The 24,180-nt window shown below is 37.1% G+C and overlaps 1 protein-coding gene and 2 long non-coding RNA genes across 5 annotated transcripts in view; 2 read left to right on the top strand and 1 right to left on the bottom strand.

The window, feature by feature from the left end:
• The window catches only part of LOC126983892 (protein trachealess-like), a 124,331-nt gene extending 114,505 nt beyond the window's left edge, over window positions 1–9,826 (top strand). For 2 of the 3 annotated variants that reach the window (XM_050837064.1, XM_050837066.1), the window contains exons 7-13: window positions 738–859; window positions 1,513–1,706; window positions 2,207–2,313; window positions 2,611–2,758; window positions 3,148–3,260; window positions 3,411–3,586; window positions 4,626–9,826. In XM_050837064.1, coding sequence (XP_050693021.1) covers window positions 738–859; window positions 1,513–1,706; window positions 2,207–2,313; window positions 2,611–2,758; window positions 3,148–3,260; window positions 3,411–3,586; window positions 4,626–5,543 — 1,778 coding nt within the window. In that variant the 3' untranslated portion in view covers window positions 5,544–9,826. The remainder of the gene's footprint in view (window positions 1–737; window positions 860–1,512; window positions 1,707–2,206; window positions 2,314–2,610; window positions 2,759–3,147; window positions 3,261–3,410; window positions 3,587–4,625) is intronic. The other variant, XM_050837065.1, reaches the window with a different exon arrangement.
• Window positions 9,827–10,338: 512 nt separating this feature from the next.
• LOC126983894 (uncharacterized) lies at window positions 10,339–14,464 on the top strand. The gene is made up of 2 exons (XR_007736283.1): window positions 10,339–13,062; window positions 14,291–14,464. It is a non-coding gene; the product is annotated as an uncharacterized LOC126983894 (long non-coding RNA).
• LOC126983893 (uncharacterized) lies at window positions 14,226–18,383 on the bottom strand. The gene is made up of 3 exons (XR_007736282.1): window positions 18,157–18,383; window positions 14,931–14,982; window positions 14,226–14,373 (listed from the first exon to the last, which is right to left on the bottom strand). It is a non-coding gene; the product is annotated as an uncharacterized LOC126983893 (long non-coding RNA).
• Between the last annotated feature and the right edge of the window lie 5,797 nt (window positions 18,384–24,180).

Below are 24,180 nucleotides of genomic sequence, written 5' to 3'. Positions count from 1 at the left end.
ACCGTAAAAAATATATATATAATAATAATTTCAGTAAATATTTAGGTGAAAATATAATAGCCCAAGTAGTGATGAGTGTGGCCGAGGAGGAATGCTCTGTTACTTTGACTGCTCCGGCCCCTAAAGACAGAATGAGGAGGTTAGGGCGAGGGCCAAAGGAACAGTCCAGAGGGAAGCCCACGTGGGACACTCGGAATTGCTGATGAAGTAGTGAACGAAATTTTACCTTGATTTGTGTGATGTATGCAGCCTGTTTACTGGTTTCTGGATTGTATTTTTAAGTATACATTGTTTTATTACTAATTACTAAAATATTAACAAATTACTAGCATATATAATAGTAGTGTTGATGTTTCCTTTATATTTGTAAAGGTGTGAATATAATTAGTGATCATTATTAAAATTACTGGTCATCATAATCTATGAAGAATGTTATATCAGTTATATTTTTTTCTATCATATGTTTAAACTTCCCAGTTATTAAATATTTTACGTGTGCACGATTTTATATTCAACATTTCATCTCATAATTAATACATGTAATCAGTAAATGATGACCAAACAAGAAATCAGAGATGCCATTAACTTTTACATTTAGACACCTAATTAACCTGTATGCAAGAATCTGCCTGCACTCAAGTAACATATTACGGACTCATGCATGCACTAATAGATACCTTCAACATGTCGCCAACCATGCTAATGAAACCGCGCCTGCCCTTCCCTCCCCAACACAGTGGCAACGTGTATGGCTCTCACCGCCAACTCACAGTTCAAGGGTTACGACCGAGCCTTCTGCATCCGCATGAAGTCCACGCTAACCAAGAGGGGGTGCCACTTCAAGACCTCAGGATATAGAGTAAGCAGTGCAGACGGTTCGCAGGGAGGGAGTGTCTTGTGTATCTCAGTGTGGCGAGAGAGAGAGAGAGAGAGAGAGAGAGAGAGAGAGAGAGAGAGAGTTTCTGTTATAGGCATATATATTTAGTAAATAATGAGTTACAGAATATTCAACTACACAAACAAATGTTAACAGTTAAGTCACTGATAATCTCGTGTGGATGGAAAGTCAAGCATACTAGCATTAACTTATAGGAAAGGAAGTCATAACCATCATTGACATGCACCGAAAGTTATCTTTGATTTTGTGAATTTGTCTAAGCAATATTTCATCAGAAAACAACTACGTTAGCAGGTTTTTATTATTGGTACTGGACTATTTTCGGCCCAGTATTGCAGGGGTATCATATGGTGATGAAAACTCACGAGACATGTTTTTTTGCATATTTTTACATATATTTGACAGTGCCTGCTAGAAAGTACACCTTAATAAAATATAGTAAAAAAAATTAGTAACACACACACACACACACACACAGTCTCTGGTAGTGACATAAAAATTATTTTTGCCAAAATAAGGACTATCTAAATGATTACGTACTCAGTACCCATGCCCACATGCATAGTTAGCCAGGATCTCTCACACACGCAATCTGATGGCATCCCAATCCACAGGTAGTATTAGTCCTGGGTCACCTGCGGCCTCAGTACGTCTTCAGCCACTCCCGCAAGAACCCGCCCCAACTGATGGGCCTCGTCGCCCTGGCCATCGCCTTGCCGCCGCCCTCGGTCCACGAAGTCCGACTTGAGTCTGACATGTTTGTGACCAGATTAAATTTCGACTTTAGGATAGCGCACTGCGAACCCAAGTGAGTAAAGAGGACGTTTTGGTGGAAGTTACAAATCTCAATACTAGTTATGCCATGATAGTTCTAGTGATCTGCTTGATATTTAAGTTTTGGAGTGCGTGTGTCCTTTATGGATATAACTAAGAATATTACTGACTAACATCTCTGTCTACACATATATGTGTCAAATGTTTGAACATAACTTATTGTACTCTCCCATGTAGGATGCCTCTTCCTTCCACAATAAATTAAGGAACAAAATGTGATCATAATGAAAGATGATAAAATAAAACTAGCAATATTCTCCAATTCTTTTTTATTGTGGAACATAACTGCTAATGTAGCCTCCTGTAGGTCACTAATATCGACTCTCTAACCTCTTTCATCAATATTAACATTAACTTTATCATTATCTTGAATGAGTTTAAATAAAACAAGGAAGTCAGTCTTTCTTTGATGCAACATGACCAGAACTTTACTATTATCCCCTGTAGGACACTTATATGATCATTGCTTCACAGAGTTGCTGATCTGCTGGACTATACAGCGGAGGAGCTACAGGGACGCTCACTCTACTCCCTCTGCCACGGACAGGATGTTGAAAAGCTACGAAAGACCCACGTTGACTGTAAGTCAACTTGGAACTTATTTTATTTCTAATTGGCATTTGTTTGTAATAGTGTATGTACAATTTACCAAGAGTTATACATGAAAGTAAATAGAAACTTAATTTTAATGTGGTCTTAAATTAGGAACCCTGAGATTATATATTAGAAATGATTTTGATTTTATGCAATTATGGATATGAAAGAAGTGTGTTATAGATCACTTACTATGGGAATATTTATTGTGATGTGTCTTATATTTTTGTAGTGACCTCATTGATTTTCATGAGTTTTTAACACTGTTCATCATGTGTCCACAGTAATCCAGAAGGGCCAAGTCATGAGTCCATACTTCCGTCTCCTCAACAAAACTGGGGGCTACACGTGGGTCCAGATATGCGCAACTGTGGTCGTCAACAACAAGAATGGAGATGAACAAAATATTATATGTGTAAATTACGTCATAAGGTAGTGGCCTTCCAATTGTAGTAATGGCAGGAATTATCATACAGCCAAATACATGTAAATTTATTGTTCCATGGGTGAAAGAAACTGGTGTCATAAGATAGATTAAAAATATAAAAACATTGAAGAAAGCTTAAGAATTTTTCAGTTAAAGAACAAGAACATCATTCAAAGATTAAAACTCTTAAATACTTTTTTTTCTATTTTAGTGTTAGAGTAATGTATCAACAGACACACAGTGCAAGCCATTTAAGTTACACTGTGGCAGCAACACAGTTCAGAGCAAATGATACATTACATTGTGGCAGAGAGACAATTTACATAATATGGAAATATTTATTGTATCAACACTAATGGAAAAACTACATGCTCCGTTTCCTTTCCACTTCCAGTAGGGCAGAGTACGACAGCCTTGTGCTGGACCAGACCCAGCTAGACCCAGCCCTGGCCAACATGAAGTCTGATGACCTGGAGTACCCCAGTACAGCCACCCCAGAACCCACAGGTTGGTGCCTACACAGCTGGACTAATTGACAGACCTACTGTAGGATATGATGCTGAAAAATTAAATGAAAATAGAATTGATTCAAGTGTACATGTTATCCAAAATATGTTTTGAAATAAACATGTAACAATTCCTCTTGCTTACCAACAGAGGGCGGGTCGCGGACAGTTAGTGAGGACACAGTTGGGTCCCCTCGGCCAGCAGTCTCCACCTCAGGCGGGGGAGCGGGAGACACACGCTCCCCCATGGGCCAAACAGAGTCCATCACCACGCCACTCCGAGGTACACCAAGTGTTCCCTTAGACGGGGCTCAGATTAAAACGGAGGTAATAACATCGTGATTAACACCGTATTAACAGTGGGTATGGCGCATTGCATGTTTCGGGATATATACTGTTTGTAATGAATGACTTGCATTTAGTCTGAGGGGGAAGCTTGACCCATACAAGGACACAGGGACCCAGGTGCAGCATGTGATGGCAGGCAGACGGGGTGGATGGGCTTGGCTTGAAGGTCGAAGTGGTAGGAACTACAAGGGATAACATTAACTTAATTTAAAAGGTGCATAATGTATTATACCACACAGAAGATAAATCATATCATACATATTTTACACACACTTTTTAGGAAGCATGAGAAAAATACAGAATTGCTAAAGATTTAGTTGACAGTGATGCAAAATGCTGAGGTACAATCTCATTGTTAAGAGCCACATGCTGATAGTGAGTCAAAGCAACACATTCCAGACTGAATATTTTGTCAGTCATTTGTGTAATACAAGCTTCTGCTTTCTCTTATTGCTACATCATATTCTTAGATCTGTTACTCTGTGCTTTCCAATTGATGAGTTTTGTGTAGATGATTAACTCACTAACTGTGGCTGGCTAGGGTAACATACCCGTCATGTGGTGCTGTCATAATACTAGTTCATATGTCAACACACACCTGAAAAAAGCTGCATCACAGGTATCAAATTTAAGCCATTAATTTTGTTTGGTTTCATAAGTGTTTGACAAAACATCCAAACACTACAAAAATGTTCTTAAAGGCAAAGTTCATTTATGAAGTAAAGAATATGACACTTATATATACAAAGTCAAAGTTGATTGTATATAATCTTTTACAGTTCCATATGAGAAATCACTTTCAATTAGGCCTTTCATAATGTTCATGCCTTTTGTGTAACATGTACATATGTTTTATCACTTGCCCATTTCAAATCTCAACTAATGTCTGGTGGCAATTAATATACTAACATAATCTACTAAAATAATTGAGCATATGCATTTAAGAGTTGCATTGTCATGTTCATATAGGCATTAAAATTCCCATCATATAATTTTAAACGAGTACCTTGCATCTCAGGCCACTGGCGGCCTATTGACTCCGATGGGGAATGCTGACCTACCTGAAGACTCGGGTGGTGGCTGTGAAAGAACCTCCTCCCCAAGCCACATCTCAGAACCTCCAGCATCCACCCCAGGAACACCTCATGCCAGAGCCACCCCCATGATGACCACCACCCCAATTGAGGCCTCTCCTGGAGCCAATGTCCGCCCACCTCCCCGTAGTGACGAGGGGGCTGTGAGGGACTTGGAAGCGGCCATGACCAGACATCTTCCCGACGACACAACAGACTTCTCCACTGATGCCCTCTTGAAAGGTGGTGGGACATCCACCTCCATGAACAATGCAGGGCAGCGTTCCACCATCCAGTGGGTCGGCAATCCGGGTGGCCAGCAAACCTCATCACTGCCAGCTTCCACACTTTTACGGCAACTGTATGCCAGCCGGGAAAGTGTTATCAGGTCATCTGTGCAGAGGTCATATTACTCAGAGATGGGATCAGCCCTGCCAACACCTCCAGGATCAGAAGGTTATCAGGATGCTATGTTTGGCAAGGGGCATGATTTCCCTTACCCTGGAAGTGGTTTAACAGCCTCTGGTTACCCTGACTACCACTCTGCCATGACCCCACCCTCAAGTGTTTCTCCTCGTGAGAAAATGGCAGGAGACTGTGGCGACCTCCGTGGAACGTCTGGAGGGTACCTGGGTGATGGGGGAGGCCTGCCTGCCCAACCTGTACCCCTGAAGCCACAGGTGTACTCCTATGGCTCCTCAGGGGTGCCCCTGGACTCATCAGCTTACTCTGCTCCACTGTCAGACCAAGCTGGACTTTACACACCCTCCAGTTTTCACCTTTACCATGCAAATTCAACAAAATCCACCTCATCATACGACAGCTTACGCACTGGGGGTTCGTGGTATGCCCCTTCATCATAGCAACAACTCTCCTGTCAAGGTTCCTTAGAGAGTGACTTTAACATCAGCATGCATTGCCACGGCTTTCACAAATAAGGTGCAGGTGTGGTCAGGCTATGTGGTGGCTAATTTTCCTACAGTCGTGAGTCTCACTGCATTTCTCTGATATTAAAATGACAATAAATCTGAGATGCATGTGTGTGCAGAGTTAATGTAGTTCCAAGATAAAGACTTGTTCCTGTAGAGTAAATGAGAAAATTAGCCTAAAGTGAAAATGAAGAGAAATTTTGTACAGTTTCTGGTGATTATCAAAGAAATGTGTTTACTACCCCCAACAGTATTTAAGCAGCAGTATGCATGTAGGCTACTAGTGCAGCAGTCATTACCTCCCCTCACAGCAACATTCATGGTCATGCCTCTTAACTGGTCCAAAGGAGTGTGTCTGGTCTCACAGCTCTGTTCACCCGTCTTCCAAGGGCTCACCAGAATACATATCGCCACAATTTTGTCTCTTCTGATTGGTCTTTCTGGATCGTCTGGTGACATGGTTCCTGTGGAGGTGAAATAAGCTCATGAGAATGAGTTTAAACATATCTATTTTGAATTGGTTAGTTTTGGTTGGGCCTAAGGAAGTTCTTCACTCATTCCATGTAGATTAATATATTGTGCTATAATAAGAGTTGCAATATTTTATAGGTACCTTCAATTTCAACATTACTTTTTTAAAAATTAACAAGAAGTTGCAAAGAAGCACTTAACAAGAATGCATATGAAATATGATTTTACTCATGGGGAGTGATAGAAGTGATAGAAAATACAACCTAAGCTTTACCTACTGTATAATTGATTTTATAAATACGTATAAATATATATATTTGAAACTCACCGGTAATTTAAAGTTTCTGTTGATGCTGTTGTATTGTATTATAACTGTAGAATATTTTATGAGTTTTAGAGATCAGATGATGGAGCAAAGCAGGCTGAAAGGTGCAATGTTCATGTGTGGAGTAATGTAGAAAAGGTTACTCTGCCAGTGTCATAATGTAAAAATACTAGCAAGCTAAGGTGACCAACTGTTGGGGTGTTACTGAGGAAGCCAACCAGTGAAACATAGTAATATCACCCTCATCATATCGTAAAAAAAATAGTCTAAGATTATATGCTATGTTGTATCCAATGAATACCTTGACATGTTCAATTTAAATATCCATGTAAGATATTGTAAATAGTATTACTACTGGTAAAGACATTTTTTTTTTATTTATGGTGCTTTGAAACTATTGTGAACCACCTGCTGAAAAAAGAGCAGATGTTCCCTTATCATATATTTGTATATAAAGTTTTTGATCATTATTATTTAACTACTTAATGTCTAGTTACTAAGACATACTAGTACACCTTAGACTGTGGTGAAACAATGACTAAGTGATCCTCATCTTGTGTGTGATGTCAGAGTGGAGTGCGTCATCTTGGAACTAACTGAAGCAAACATTCCTCCGGCTTTCCTCTTCATGGCATCATGGAAAAAAATACATGAAAACTGAAAAGTTAACTAAAAATTTTGTATTGTCAGAGAATCATGCACGATGTATGATTTCCTAAATTGCCATTTTTTGTCTGAAACTATGGAAAAATATTTTGCTAAGTGTGCAGTGTTCCTGTACTGTGAAAAGGTGCAGCATTATTTTTTTGAGAGGAACAAAGTGTAATGACTTTGTTTATATGTAGCTTTCTAAGAAGCAACTGCACAAGGTGTCAGTTTACGTATTTCTTTAAAATATTCCAAAATGGTGGCTTTCAGCCAGTGTCCTAGGTGTGATGTTTTATATAAAACTATTGAGTCATACTCTATGGCACCAGCTTAACTGATGGAGAAAACAAACCAAAAATGATTCAACAATTGTCTCACCCTCAACTAACGTCCTAACACTCCTAGTTGTAACTAATACTGAGAAAACCCCTTCCATGCTCATTATTTTGTAGTTTATGGCTGCTAATTTTATTTATGACTTTACTGATGTGATTTCACAGATGTCATATTGCAATAATCCATCTCATGGCTGGAAGCAGCAGCTGCACAGCATAGTGATCCATCAAAATTCTGGTGAGGTTGTTCATTATTCATGAGTGATGCCCACAGAGGCTGACAATCAGCTGATCTAGTTGGAATAACAAGGCATAAGAATCCTTTGGAAGGGAATCACAGTAAGCAACCTGTTATTGTCTTTAATGTCTGCATTCGTTAATTACCTCCATCTATCTGGACACTACTCTCTTACACTGAGAGTGAAGTGGAGCCAGCATAGTATATGTATATTTTATCAGTAAAATATGTAGAACGAGATGCCTATTACAATAGGCTCCTAGAAAGCATATATGCAGTATGGAGGAGAAATATAGGCATAAGTATAGCAACACACATGAAGTACGTCACCTGCATAGGTTAATAGTGCATATATGTGGTGTGGACGTAAGTGCAATGGGATGCTTTCTCAGAACTAAGCAGCTGCAAACAGAGAACAGCACCTGGTGGGGTCCAATAACGAGTTGCTTACTGCTCTTGATTGAAAATCTCTTGTAGTGATAATTGTAGATAAAATACAGAATGGTTATTGGTCTGACTTATTTTATTGTTTATTAAAACAAGATTGTAGATTATTCCCACTTAAAAGTTCCTTATCAAAATTGTATTACATAGCTTCATAATTCACTCCAGTATTGTTATGAAACTATATTTCAGTTATATTATTCTTCTAATGACTTCATAATTTAGATAAGTTGCATGTCAAACATGTGTTAATGAGGCTTAATTTTTTTTTTAAGGTATACAGAGTTTAGTATTTTTCATATGTTTAAGTTATTGTTGGAAAAAAAAAACTTACAAGTGCAAAGTTACTCATGCATAAAATATGCCTAGTGCCAACCAACAAGTGGAAAGTTTTATGACAATTTTGGAGTAAAAAGTAATAAATTTATTATGCAGTTTTTACAGCAGTTCAATATTGTAGCCACAAGGAAGAATTTATTTGTCCACACCTTACAGGATTTTAATAGGTGCAAATTCTAATACAGAAGACCAAACTGACATGCCTAGTAATAAAAGAGGCAGAAAATACTTGATTTAGTATTAAAATTTTTCCTAAGCTTTAAAAAATCTTCCTTGAAGTCAACCCAACTGCTGACTTTTGCAAATGACTACTCGCTGAATAGCGAGAGAAAGAGAACATGATAACCTGAAACCGCTGAGTTATTAACTTGTTCATGATCATAAATAATGCAACCAATCCATGATATAGATATCATGTAACATTATTTTATTTGTGTACCACAAATAGCCAGACAATTTATTTAATGTGTATTGAAAAATAAATGTAAGGCTAAAAGTCTAGGAGAAGAACCCTTGCTCTGCCAAAAAGTGTCATCTTCTTTAGCATTATTCACTGTAACTAAACCACTTGTAGCAGTTTCCTTGCTCAGTTGTTGGTGAAGCAGTTACAGGAGCTACGGAATACACGATAGACTGTTATTGAACTTTACTCAGTCATGGTCTAATGTGACAAGTACAGTACTACTAAGCATATGGAAAACTATGCAATAACATTCTTTTCAAAATGAAATTGTAGGCAGTACAACATAAGTGAAAAATGATATTAGCACATGATAACCTTATCCCAACCAGCTGAGTGAAGTAACTTATGTGTTAGTGTGTCCCTAGCCATTTCATATTTATCCTCTTTTCAGCCTTACATAAATTTAGTTTTTTATTATATATGTACATACAGTACATTATTTATCACAGCCTGATTAGTATACGTAAACCAAGAAATATTGATTACCTGTATACTTTGTTAGAACATCATTATGTTTATTGCTATTCCCTTGTGAGCATGTGTATGGCACACACACACACACACACACACACACACACACACACACACACAAAATGTACTTTCACTCAACTCCATACGATTGTATTACATACTGATGACAGCAAGTTCAACTTTTTGCCCTAAAAGACCCAATGTCAGTCTCTGTACACACACTCAGCCCCTGAGGCCTGTGTGTGTTACCAGTGTTTTGGAGACATCAGTGGCTGCTGGAGAGTTGACATTTTTATATGACAGATATTCGACATAGATTTCCTCTGTCCACTCCACCATGTTTGTTACTCTTGGTTTTGCTCCTGAAAAGATGTAGAGGACTAGCCTTGCAAGGTTTCAGAATGCAAGTGGTGTATGCATCTTTTCACAACTTAGGTATTAAGACCCCCGCACTTTGAAGAAATAAACATTGTTGTTACTGTATGTCACACTTATTTTTCCCATGGGCTGATGTTAATCTGAATACTTTTAGGATGTTTATTTACCCTTTTCATTGTTTTGCAAAAGTCTGAAAACACATCACTCAAAGGTGAGAGTATTTTCTTCTATTAGTTGTGTTGTGAAGGTGTCATGTGTACCTGGTTGGTGCTTATTAGTAGGTGTACTTAACCCGTCCGCTGCGATTGGACCGGATTTGGCTTTCACTTGTAACCTGGTTACATATACTCCCAGGTCTTGCTCTGCCTCTGGTGGCTAGTGGAGTGTTTCCCATGTGCTACTGATATTCTGGATATCCCCTCCCAAGGTGCATGACTTTACATTTTTCTTCATTGAATTGTAGCAGCCATTTTTTAATCCATTCCTGTAGCTTGGTGATGTCTTCTTGTAGGAAATCCACAGTCGAGGGGCTAAAACCAGACTGTTCCCTTGGTCCCATTTCACTAGAAAGTGTGTGTGTGTGTGTGTGTGTGTGTGTGTGTGTGTGTGTGTGTGTGTGTGTGTGTTTCACCACGGCCTGATCACGAGTTGGACTCACAATCGCCGGCAAGTACCCTCCCGATTAGAGCAACTGCAAGGCTCATTAGTCGATCTCTGGGTACTGCCAGGGACAGTAACCACTCCTTGTCAACAGAAAAATCACAGCCTGAGTGGGGCTCGAACCTCCACCTGTCAGGCCACAAAGCCTGGCAGCACAGGTTTTAACCAATGAGCTACAAAGTGGTGTGTGTGTGTGTGTGTGTGTGTGTGTGTGTGTAGTGTCATAATTTAAAATTTGGAAGGAACAGGTCTTATCTGGATTAGGAGCAGTGTCCTTAACCTCCCTGAATTGTTTTTGTCTCTTCTTCCTGTTCATGGTTCTTTCTTTGGGTAGCCAGGGAATTTATCCTCTCGGGTGAGCCTATCCTCAGTGATGAGTGTAGGGCAAAGTCACTGTGACCCCTTCATCTCAAAGGAGGAAGGGCTCCCTAGCCCCTCTTTTTGACTTGGGGTGACTGGGGAGGTGCAAAAGTAGCACCTGCCCACAGAACCAGGCCTGGAATTAATGTTCAGAGGGCTCTGTGTGTGGGCTCCTGGAAAGTCTTATCCCTCTAGAAGAATCATCGACTGCTTTACCTATCAAATTAACTCAGAAGGCTGAAGGTGGATATAGAGGGTTCCACCTCGGGAATGAAGGACCTGGCATGTGCTCACTGAGTATGCAGGGACAATTTCAAATTGGTATTATGTACTCTGTCTGGTCAGGGCAGTTAAGGTAGAGCTCTGCTACTGGTAACATGTAACCCAGTACAACCAGCCGCATGGTCGGGTAGTCGGCGACTAAACCGACGACCCCACTGTTTTTTTTTTTGGACCAGTGAGGAGGGTGTGCTGGACCCCCAGGTGGATTAAAAACAAGACCATTCTAAGGGCAGATGAACTCGTTTATCAGTCATTGGCCATCCAGTCCCAGCTATGGGTGAAATAGTGGGTGGTAAACCTCATAACCCCCTGCTGCCTTGTAGGGTTTGCCTTTTAGGCAAAGGCTAGGGCCACCACTTAAAATAGGTGGTTGGGGTTAGGAAGGGTATGCACTGTAAAATTTTGCTCCAAAATTGATATTGCTAGAAACCAGAATATGGTCCCTAGTACCCAGCAGCCCTTGAGTAGGCAGGGAGTGCGAAGAATCTCCACACTTAGCTTTAGAATGGGGACAGTGAACGTGGGAACGATGAGAGGAAGAAGCTGGGAGGTGGTGGAGATGCTGGGTAGGAGAAAAGTTGACATTTGTTGTGTGCAGGAAGTGCAATTTAAGAGTGAAGGCAGCAGAATGATAGAAAGTGGGGAAGAAAAGTACAAGATGTGGTGGAAAGGGGAGAGTTGGAGGGGTGGGGATGATGGTGAGAGAGGAGCAAATAGAGGATGTAATAGAAGTGAGGAAAAGGTATATGTCAGGAATCTTGCTGAGGATGTTGAGAACTATCTCAATGCAACTGACCTCCAACCAGTCAAATCTTCTCTGCCCCAGGCTAGCCATCCAGTCAGCTTAAATAGCACTTGAGTAGCAGCTTGACAAGAAACAGGGAAAAGTTTGAGCTGATGGTGCATTCCATGGTGCAATGATGTCATTTGAGACAGGGGCAACACAAAGCTATATGCCTTAAAGATATAAGTGTTTAGCATACAGTATTGTAGGCTCTTCTGCACTACATACTACTCAACTTCCCATTGAAACAACCGTTTCATCACACTTACCACCCAGTAGAAACAATTGTTTTAGTGCTATATGCACTTAACTGTGGTATAAAAATAATCGTAAAGGGAGGAATTTCAGTAACTGCAAAATTGTTCTTAGGGTTTGTATTCTCTTAGGTACATTTGTAGTCCATTCACTTCAGCTGAATCTCTCTCAACAGTGGCTGGGTCCCTAGCTGAGTAAGTATGGATGCTACTGATTGGCTGATGGAGGGCAAGGTGTCCGACACCTCCATCGCCCAATACAATCTGATAGGCTCAGAAAATATTCATATTTCTTTACTTACCTCATCTATTACATAAGATAGCAAATTTTGACATCATTGGATTTAGCAGTGATTGTTACAGTAAAATAATTTATAAAATTCGATAGGGTAAAAACAAAGTAATTACAGTGAATATATTTCAGAGGTATAACATTTAATGTTTACTCCACTTTTCATCATGTCCATGACAACAAATTTGCCTGGGCAGTTGACGTGCAGCCCACCTAGCTGTTCATCCTTTCTTTCTGGATGTTCTATAAATGAGTACCTGGGGAAACCTGGGGAAGGTAAACTGTGAATGTCCTAACCTGGATGTTGCACTGACCCTCTGTCAGGTTCATGGTTCTCTCCCACCTCGCTTTTGTGGACCTCGATATTTATCACGAATTTCAACTATTAAACTTTTTTTTTTGCCTTTCCAGTATGTGCGGATATTTACTGAACAAGTTTGGTAGTAGCCTGGCTGACCATGTACACACATGTCAGTCAGCATAATGTTCAGTGTCCAATGTGTAATTGTTTTAATTCCCCAGTACGAGTGTAATATTTGTGATGAATGTATGTGCACAAGCATACAAACTTCCATCTAATATAACAAACAAGCTTTGTATATACAGATGTAGTCAGAAATATAATGAAAGTTCATTACATACCAAAAGTTGAGATCCCTAGGATGTAATGGATTTTCAGATGTTGCATCACCCCCCTCTCCTCCAAATGGTTAGTCAAAGCAAGGGTTTACTGTAGTTTTATTTCATTTTAACCAATAAAATAGTTGCCTATCTTTTATAACAAATGAGCTAAGTAAAGAAATCTGAACATTTTCTGAATCTATGTGACTTGTGTTGGGTGACAGATTTCAAACACCAACTGCCCAAACATATATATATATATATATATATATATATATATATATATATATATATATATATATATATATATATATATATATATATATATATATATATATATATATATATATATATATGTTCTTATATATATATATATATATATATATATATATATATATATATATATATATATATATATATATATATATATATATATATATATATATATATATATATATATATATATATATATATATATATATATATATATATATATATATATATATATATATATATATATATATATATATATATATATATATATATATATATATGTTCTTCCATATATATATATATATATATATATATATATATATATATATATATATATATATATATATATATATATATATATATATATATATATATATATATATATATATATATATATATATATATATATATATATATATATATGTTCTTCCATATATATATATATATATATATATATATATATATATATATATATATATATATATATATATATATATATATATATATATATATATATATATATATATATATATATATATATATATATATATATATATATATATATATATATATATATATATATATATATATATATATATATATATATATATATATATATATATATATATATATATATATATATATATATATATATATATATATATATATATATATATATATATATATATATATATATATATATATATATATATATATATATATATATATATATATATATATATATATATATATATATATATATATATATATATATATATATGGTTCACATGTTCTTACATGTTCTTCCTTATATATATCTATATATATATATATATATATATATATATATATATATATATATATATATATATATATATATATATATATATATATATATATATATATATATATATATATATATATATATATATATATATATATATATATATATATATATATGGTTCACATAGTTAGCTACTTGGAGACAAGATGGGTTGCCTTGGGGCTGAAATATTCATTATAAGATCTGTTGATACTTTCAGATGCAAAGGTCAAAATCAGGTGTTGCAAGCCATCTGCACTTGCTTGGTTGGAGAAATGCCCTTCCCAGCGGTGAAACCAGTAACTGTTGGAGAGAAGGGAAGACAACTTTGAAAAGCTGTGAATCCTACTTACAATGTATCTAGAAGACCTCAAATATACTTAAAGAACACTAATTTGTTTCTTTTAAAACCTGATCCTTGTGTTGCTCCAATGGCTCCTAAAAGTATCACTGACTAAGTACAGTTTTCTGGCCTAGAAACTGTTCATTGACACCTAATAAACTGTACTTAGCAGGTTTCTGATGCATGTTTATGCCTTTCTATGCACTGATTAATTGTTTAATTTATGAGACAACTAATAAAGGAAATTTTCACAATTTACCTTCATGAAGCATGCATAAATCTGATTTCTTATTGCATTTTATTGAGATATTATCGCTTTTTTTAAATAAATGTTATTGACATGATAATACCAGACTTTTTAAATAAATGTATTACAAACTGGTGAGAGAGAAAAGGAGGATTGACTTATGGGTGTAGGAGGTTTATACCATTTAAAATCGACTGACAGTTTTAGAATACCTTAAGAGGAAAACTGGGAGGATCAAAGCATGCATAGACAGTGTGCCATAGCCCTTACCTTGATGGGACCCCAAGAGACAATATCTGGGCAGGCTGATCAATGCAATCCTCTGAAAAATAAACAAAGTAATGAGTCAATGCACTTTTATATACTGGGTTGAAATGGACTAAATTGGGGGTTTTGTACATCCCAACTAAAATGATGGTTCTATTTATTTTTCCGGCAACAAATGATAAGCATTTTTTTTTTTTTTTTTTTTTTTTTTGTCACGGCCTATAGCGCCGGTAGGCTTCTTCCCGGTGTGGCCTGATGGTCGGCCCAAGGCTTCTTCCCGGTGGGTCCTGATGGTCGGCCCAGCCCATTCTGGCGCAGGCGAGTGTTTATAGTGGCGCCATCTTGCATTGGCTCATGCTGCCCTCCCGGAGCTCATCTTTAATCCTAGAATCTAGAGTCCGGGTGTATAGGTGGTCTTCTGGACAGCATGTGGGTAGTTTTAAGCCACTCGGCGGCGGCTGAAAAATCCCAGCTTGGTGGCACCGGGCGGGGATTGAACTCGCGTCCTCCTGAACGCGGTGCTGTTACTCTGTTGATTCAGCCACCGCCTCCGAGTGAAATACAAGTGAAGCCGTACTAGCCACATCAAGATCCCTAACCCATCACCCACTACTAATTAGTGCCAGATGAGGACAGGAGAGAAATGACAAGAAGGAAATATAAAATTAAAAAGTGAAAGGAGGACTGGTGGGAATACTGCAGCATAATTGAGATACTATCAACTAGGGTGACTTCAGACAAAAAGTAGAAAAAAAAAATGGCCTTCTATGCGATGGTCAAAAAAAGGACAGGAAAGCTAAAAAAAAGAGGATGGAAGAGACAAAAGCCTAGAGGAATGCGAAGATGGAAGCACATTACCTTCATTATCTTTATTCTTTCACGTTTTTACCATTATTTTCTTCTTTCTCTCTTCTCTTTCATTAATTTATCTTTCTCAGTCTTGCCTATTCTTCCTTTTTTCTCTTCTTTCCCTCCTTACTACCTACCTTCTGCCTTCTTTCCATCTCTCTTCTCTTTATTAATTTATCTTCTTCCCTTATCTTTTGTTTTCCTTTGCTGTTTACACCTTTCCCTCTTTCTCTTTTTCTCTACTTCCATCTCTCCTCCTTTCTCCTTCCTCTTTCTTTCCTTCCCCAAATTTTTCTACATTCTCTCTCTCTCTGGCCCTTGAGTCTGTGGTGGGAGGGAGGGGCCTGTGTAACATTCGGATTGCCAAAGTTTACCTTCCCAAGGTTTCCCCAGGTAGCCATATATCAAAACAGAAAATACTGCACCTTATGCCAGAAGGACAATGTCTCCTTAAAATTTAAACTAATATGTGTCTCAATTGCCTAAATACTAATCACTCAACACTGAGCTGCTCCCAAATACTAAAATTTTGCTTCAAATCCAGAAAAGGGCAACATAATGAAGCACTTTGTCTTCATGAGACCAAATCTGAACCCACAGCAGTACAGACAGCTAGAATTAGTCAGGCCAATTCCTTGGGCATGCCGCATGCCCACTGTTGCATTATGACAGGCTATAAAGGCAAGACTGTATTGGTAAAGACCATGTTTGACAGCAGAGCAGAGATCATTTGTTGCCCCGGAAGTAGTCAGTCATTGCGGGCAACTGATAATGTCAAAGGTAAATTTAGTAATATCAGGGTTATTGACTAATAAAGAACCTGAATCATTTGATGTAGTCAGATCCCCCATATAATTAGGGAGATACATTCATACCTCAGTTTACGAGTTTAATTCCTTCTGAAATTATGCTCGCAAATCAAAGCACTCATAAGCCAAAACGAATTTCCCCATTTAAATTACAGTGGAACCTAGGGTCACAAATGCCTCTCATCACAAACAAATCAATTCACGAACAAATTTTCTGAACAAAAAACGTCTCGAGTGACGAATGGTGTCTCGAGCCATAAACACACAAGGCAGCAACACCCTGGGACAACAAGCCAGGAACATCAGCGGGAGAGCGTCGATTGCTGTATAGCTTTCGCTAAATACACAATATGGAAGGGGACTCCCCCTACAAACAATAACATCCCTTTCCCTTCCTCACTACCTTCAACTTATTAAAGCTTGTGTCACACTGGCCCTTTTTCCTCCATCCACATTGTTGGTAGGGGCAATCAATGCTTCCTTCCATTTAACTGTAGCAACAAGTCCATAATAACAGCAGCACGAGCCACAACAGCCCTAGCTTTATTATTGCAAATGGCGTCATGTGGATACAGGGCGACTGGTTTGTTTACATTGTGGACACGGGCAACCAACTTTGGTCGTGTGTGATGCACACCCAGAAAAGTTTTAGTTGCCGGTTGTGACTTTCGCTAACGTGGTTGGAGGAAAAAGGCCCAGTGTGACACCAGCTTGAGACTCCATTCCCATTGTTTTCTGCAATGAGCACTCTCGTCTTGAGGTAAACAATGGGAACCCACGCTCACATCTTGAGTTGTACAAACAGGATGCTCGTACACTAAATCACTGCTCATAAACCAAGGCCTTTTTAGGGACTGTTTTGCTCGTAAATCAAAACACACGTAAACTGAGGCACTCATAAATAAAGGTATTACTGCAAAAATGTAGACTAAATGCATCTGTTATTATGAATATGATCAATATCACAGTTAGAGGCTTAGAAAAAAACTTCAAAATATCTGAAGAAAAAGGGTTTGAAGTTGTCTAGGAGTATTATCATAAAGATGTAAAGGGATGTATAGGAATGAGCTTGGGTAGAAAGTCGTGTGCAATGGGGCCAAGGGAGGGGGAGGAGGCATGCAGTTCGCAAGTTCAGAAGAGCAGTCAGCTTGAAAATATCAATAGAAGACAGAGAGGCAACATGGCAGTGGAATTCAGTAAAGAATAGCACCCCGTCCACGGCATGGATGGCTAAGGTAAACCCCAAACACAAAAAATAACAAGGAAATAGGAACCAAAACTGTACCAAGGACAGGCACGACAACTACAAAAAATGAGTAATAATAAAACGTACCAATAATTAAGAAGCGATACAAAAAGCGTTATAGAAGAAGGAGGACGAGGAGGCCGCTGAGCACAAGCAGGGGGGGACCATGACAGCCCCGCGTCCAGACACAACCTCCCTTTTGCCTCCTTTCCCGCTCTACTTTACAACTTTACAATCCCATACAAAACCTACGTCTCGCACACAACCTCTCCCTGCCTCCTGGGGGTGACCGCAACACTAGTACACGTAAAACACCAATACTTACAGGCTGCTCACCTCTCGCCGCCGCCCTCCCGCTTCTTCTTCTTCTTTTTGACCTGTGACGCTTTGTATCGCTTCTTAGGTCCTCCTCCTTTCGTTCCTCTTTTCTTCTTTTTCACTTATACACACTTTTCTTTTCAGTATTACATCACTTTCTTAAGCACTTCATCATGATCTTAGGTTTTCTGTCCTTTGAGAAGTAAGTCGCTCTCTCTCTCTTTCTCCTCTCTCTCTCTCACCACGTAGCAGGAAAACATTAACATAACTGAATGGAATAAGAGTAATAGTTAGGCCTAGGAAGAGATTTAGGATAGGCGGGTAGGTCGCCACACCGGCTGGACTGATAAAAGGGAAACCAATACCCTGCCAGAAATTTAATGCTTCGATCGAGACCTCAGAACGCTGATTTGAAACTGCTTCCGAAGTTGATATTTTTTTAACAGCAAAGGAGACAGCACAAGGGCACAAATAAAAGGAAACAATAAAAAAAAAGCCCGGTACTCACTGCCCCTGTAAAGAATCCGAAGAGGTGGCCGAAAGAGCAGTCAATTACGTGAGATTTACATATACAGAGCGATTATAATAGCCCAGAGATACTTGCAGAGGCACTCGCACCATGAATGGAGGAGTGACAGTGATGATGATCTGGCTAATCTTGAATACGGTACGTATAGTCTCATCCGGAAGCCCGAAAGCATCTGAGAATAAGGGCCTAAATTTTAGTGATATCAATGCATTTTACCTACAGGTACGTACCTTAAAACTTTGACTGAGTTCCCGGAAGAAATTGCACAGCCCTCGATCTGGCTAATAAAACAAGATTCCTCCACAAAATATATTGACTCTGGTGTACACAGGGGTGGGCACAACAGCGAGACATAGGACAGTAAAAATGCTACTTATAAGCAGCTATGCTGAATTAAACATTAGGTTTTGTAGTTAATTATGGCCCTTTTGTAATACACATTTTGACAATTTCAAGCATAAAACGCTGAATGTAGCTATTACAGCCACATCAAAACCCATCAGCCTACCTTAGAAAATATAACTTTCAGCATTTGTTCAGTCTTTGATGTGTGTGTGTGTGTGTGTGTGCATTCATCTTGGCTTGTAACAGCAGCACATTTCCGGGAGAGAGAAATGAAGCCCAGTTTGGTGAGAAGCCTTCAGGTCTGCCATCCTGGTATGAACATAACACACAATGGGTTTTGGCAGTAGCAGTTGGCAGTGAAGTACATTTGGCTTTATATTATGTACTGTTTTGCAAACACTATCAAGTTAGGAGAAAAAGAATATATATATATATATATATATATATATATATATATATATATATATATATATATATATATATATATATATATATATATATATATATATATATATATATATATATATATATATATATATATATATATATATATATATATATATATATATATATATATATATATATATATATATATATATATATATATATTATGTAAGCACATGTTATACAGTAGAGCACCAAATTTAAAGGATCTCGTATAACTTGCTGTTTGCATTTCATGACGGATCAGTTACTGAAGCACTCTTCATCAGCGTGTCCATTGTACAGCCTCGCCAGAAAAAATGTAAGGAAGTAGAGGTGGTCACATCATATTAAAAAATTGCATAATAAAACCAACCGGCACAATGCATGGCTCACATGAGTCACGCAGTGTGGCTGGCTGGCGATTTACAATAAAGGCCATAATTACTTGTTACGACACATAAATACTATTTTGCATTATTCTTGCAAAAAATATGTCACATTTGATAGCTGAAAGTTTGGACTAAGCAGTGCTAATGTATAAAAATACAAATCTGAAATTAAAGATATGCATTTTTTTTTTTTGGAGTAAAGAATATTAAAATTAGCACACCTAAAACAAAGTAGCAAGTCCCAAGAAAAAACATACTTCAGAAGCAGTAATACATGCAAATTATATTCAAAGATGCACTTGGAAAGCATTTTACCCTATACTACATTCTTTAACTGACGACATGACACCTAAAAGTAGAATATACGTGATGGGGGACATGACTTTGGAGTAACATCGTATGGGTTTCTTACTCTCAACATAGGAAGCAGAGCCTTACTAAATAAGTTGCTATAATATCACATAGCAATTCTTACAAGGCATAAATATAAATTACTTTAGTAATAGGTGGTCAAATTTATGGTAACCAAGCAAAGGAATTTAAATTTTACTGTGTATGTAACAAACACATATAAGGCTTATACAGTGAATGGAGTATTTCCACACAAATGGAGTCCAACATATTGTTAAAGCAACTGGTAATGCTTCAACCACATTAGATTATATAAATTTTATCTTCTTCATAAACAGTCAATTAACAAAGGAATATTTGGATTCAACAGGAGTTGTTGGTAGGCATTATAGTCATCTTACATCTTTAGTGCCTACAAGTTCAATAAGACTGTGATCTGAATGTGATCAAAATCACAGACAGCACATTTAACTTTCAAATGAAGACATACATATAATTAACAAAGATACTAAAATTTGCAATGATTCATTGATATACACACAATCCAAATATATAAGAAAATGTACAATTGTTGTAATATTTTATGAAAAATAGAATTTTTACCACATTTCTCAACTGCAAAAATACAGATCAACGTGCTGATTACAATATTATTTTTGAACACAAAGGATTTCACTGAGTTAGTCATTTACTTGTTTGCAGCCTCCTCCACCTGCACTGAAAATTTGTCAAAAATACAGTTGACAGCAAATTCGGTTTCCAAACACACATTTAAAAATTTGGAATTGTATGAATGGAAACAGCAGAAGCACAGGCAGCAGAGGCTCACTACTTAACAGGAGAGCAGCACCAGCCCACTGCTGCTCTCATCCCAACAACCCAACACTTCTACAGGGAAAAAAAAGGCAAAGGTGAGACACTGCACAAAGCAAAGTATCAGTGGATGTGAGGGTAATAACATGGTCTTTAATAGTTCCTTTGATTTCCATTGAAGAAAAGAAAAAATGACAAGCATATTAAGATACTTTTATGATATATATTAAAAAAACAGGAATGAATTTATCTAATAACATAAATGTTCTTCCTTTATATTATTTTATAAATGGTTTCAGAATACAAAAGATTTCTATGAAGCTTGATGTTAGTAGCTATGTAGTGATTTTCAGTTTTCCTGCATTAGCTTGGGAAGAAAGTGAACTGTGGAAATTTTTTTTAAATCCCCAAGGGCCTATTAACAATTTGGCCCTTTCTTATTTGGACCAAGTGTATGGTATCATCGTACACTATTACTGAATGTATCACAAGTGGCAAAAAGAAATAATGATGGTATACTGTAAACAACAGGCAGGCATCAAAAATAACTATTAAATCAGTTTATTAGTTTTAGGGCGTATAACTAACTGCTGAAGGATTATGCATAAAAAAAACTTATTATGGCTCAAAGAATCAATAGGCAGATTTTTTTTTTCAATTATGATAACAGTGCTGTTTATCAACTCATTACCTTCGCCTCTTCCCCTTCTACAGCTATACGAGAGGGCAGGGCTTGGGAGTCTGGGAGTACATGTGGGGTTTTAACACATACATACAAGCTCCTTTTCAGTTCTAGTTTAGTAGCAGCAACAACAACATAAATCAAGTTGATAGTACAGAGTTCTTTTGTCATGGTTATTTCAGCTGTCTTTTAAAGGCTACTGAATAAACATTGGTAGTGTTCTGATGTGTATGGTGTATATATATATATATATATATATATATATATATATATATATATATATATATATATATATATATATATATATATATATATATATATATAGACACACACACACACTCACACACACACACACACACACACACACACTAGGAAAACACAACTATGTAAATATAATGCCACCAGTGTGGTATGGGACTGGACAGAAAAAAATATGGAAAAATCAAAATTTCCTTGTATACATTAATTATGTGTGTGTGTGTGTGTGTGTGTGTGTGTGTGTGTTCCAATGGTAAGACTCTGGCATATTACCGTGTGCAGAAAGCATTGGTAATGAACTCCCAGAAGCATGAACAGACATGAATTTCTGAAAGCTGTCTGAACAGATGGAAAATAAATGGTCACTTAATCTTAAGTATATATAAGCAAGGGTGGAGGATCACACTGCAATAGGAACTTGTGACAATAACAGAGGAGTATCAACTGAGATGGGCATACTACTCTCACAGGGATGTTTCCTATCCTGGGAACAGCTGACCCACAACGATCTCCAAAGACTCGCAACTCCATAGAGGTATAATACTTCACATAATTATGAAAACTTCAGTGTTTAGGATTCTACTTTAAGAGAAACATGCAAAACTGTGAAAAATCTTATGAAAATAGTTCTCAACTACTGCATCCATTGGTTCTTTTTTGCTACAACACTTTCCTTATGATCTGCTTTTAGTATTCTAAATTTGTAAAACTAACATAGGTCATTGGGCACTAATAGGTGTATTCCTATTGGTATCAAAACATGATTCTATTTTTATAACTTCTCATAATATAAGTTCAAACAATAATAAAGTAGTTAGAATATCATTCCATTACTCATGAAACACCTGAAATGACAGTGAAGCAGAAGAGAAAAGAACTGTGCCTAAATGACCCAATTCTTAGCAAGGGCAGGGGTCTCCTACAGCCCAGCGAGGTTCCTACTGTATCAGCTCGCCAGCTTCAATAACTCTATTAGGCACCTTGGTACTCTCTCGCTCTCTTTCATCTCGCTCTTTCTTACGCAAAGTAGTATATAACTGAGTTGACAACAGTAATTTTTGCTGTGTATCAAATGACTGCCTGATATGTTTTTTTTTTTTCTCCACCATCTAGATTAAATAACTTTTTGGTGACATTATTAGCAAATATTTTTATGATTTGATTTCAAATCATCTTTCCAATGTAATTTTAACAGCTATTGAATATTATATCAATAAAATACTTTAGTGTATATATATATATATATATATATATATATATATATATATATATATATATATATATATATATATATATATATATATATATATATATATATATATGAATACATACTGTATTTCTTCTCGTTTCACTGCTCTAGACTTTAAATTTTCATTGATTTTTTAATCCTCTGTCCTATAAAAAATGCATTTCCACAAAACCTTGTTCATCAACAAGTTTTCTTAAGATTTCTTTTATGAAATTGTATAATAAACACTTTCACCTCCAGGTTTTGTCCATTGTCTATTTTAGAGATGTTTGCTTTGCAGAACACAGAGGCAAGGTAATGCAGCCTGCAGCTGGTAAATGTCAGCTCTGAATTGCTGTCTGGGTAGACACATCTGTGAACAGCTGAGCAGGAGGTGAGTGACAGGGTGACAGGCAGCAGGACATATAAAAGATGTGTCCTACACAGACAACATTGCCAAGGTGAGTCAGTGGGACTAACAGGACACAACAAATTAGACAAGCCAGGTGCTAGTCACTGGCAAAGTAGTAGAGGGTAGATGAAACCCAGAAATATTTCCTATCATACATCATAACACACATAATGCTATATTTTGATTATGTACATTTACAATGCATTATAACTCAAAGATGGGGCTCAACCTGCCCACCATTATGGGAAAACAAGCTAAGAATCTTTCATAGGCAAGCAAAGCCAACCATACTTTCCATCTGTGCATTAACTGTGACTGACCACCAAGTGCTTGATGGAACCATGTCACCAAGCTGCAATACCACAAACATGAAGCGTTTGGCAAGACTGTAGTGGTCATGTTTTTTTTTAACAGTCAATACACATATATTGAAATTTTTGCATCAATTATCTTCATGGTAGTTATGATCTGCATTTCTTTTTATATCAACAAAGATGATATTTTAGTAATACTCCAATATGTTATTGTAGTCAATGTCTTGCTATCAGCATCATAAATAATTATGTGACATATTTCATCTTTGTGAATTAAATATTAC

The sequence above is a fragment of the Eriocheir sinensis genome, chromosome 55 (genome assembly GCF_024679095.1).
Source record: "Eriocheir sinensis breed Jianghai 21 chromosome 55, ASM2467909v1, whole genome shotgun sequence".
Classification (NCBI taxonomy): Eukaryota; Metazoa; Arthropoda; class Malacostraca; order Decapoda; family Varunidae; genus Eriocheir; species Eriocheir sinensis.
The sequence above is the reverse complement of the archived record's forward strand: the minus strand, read 5'-3'. Positions and strand labels throughout refer to the sequence as shown.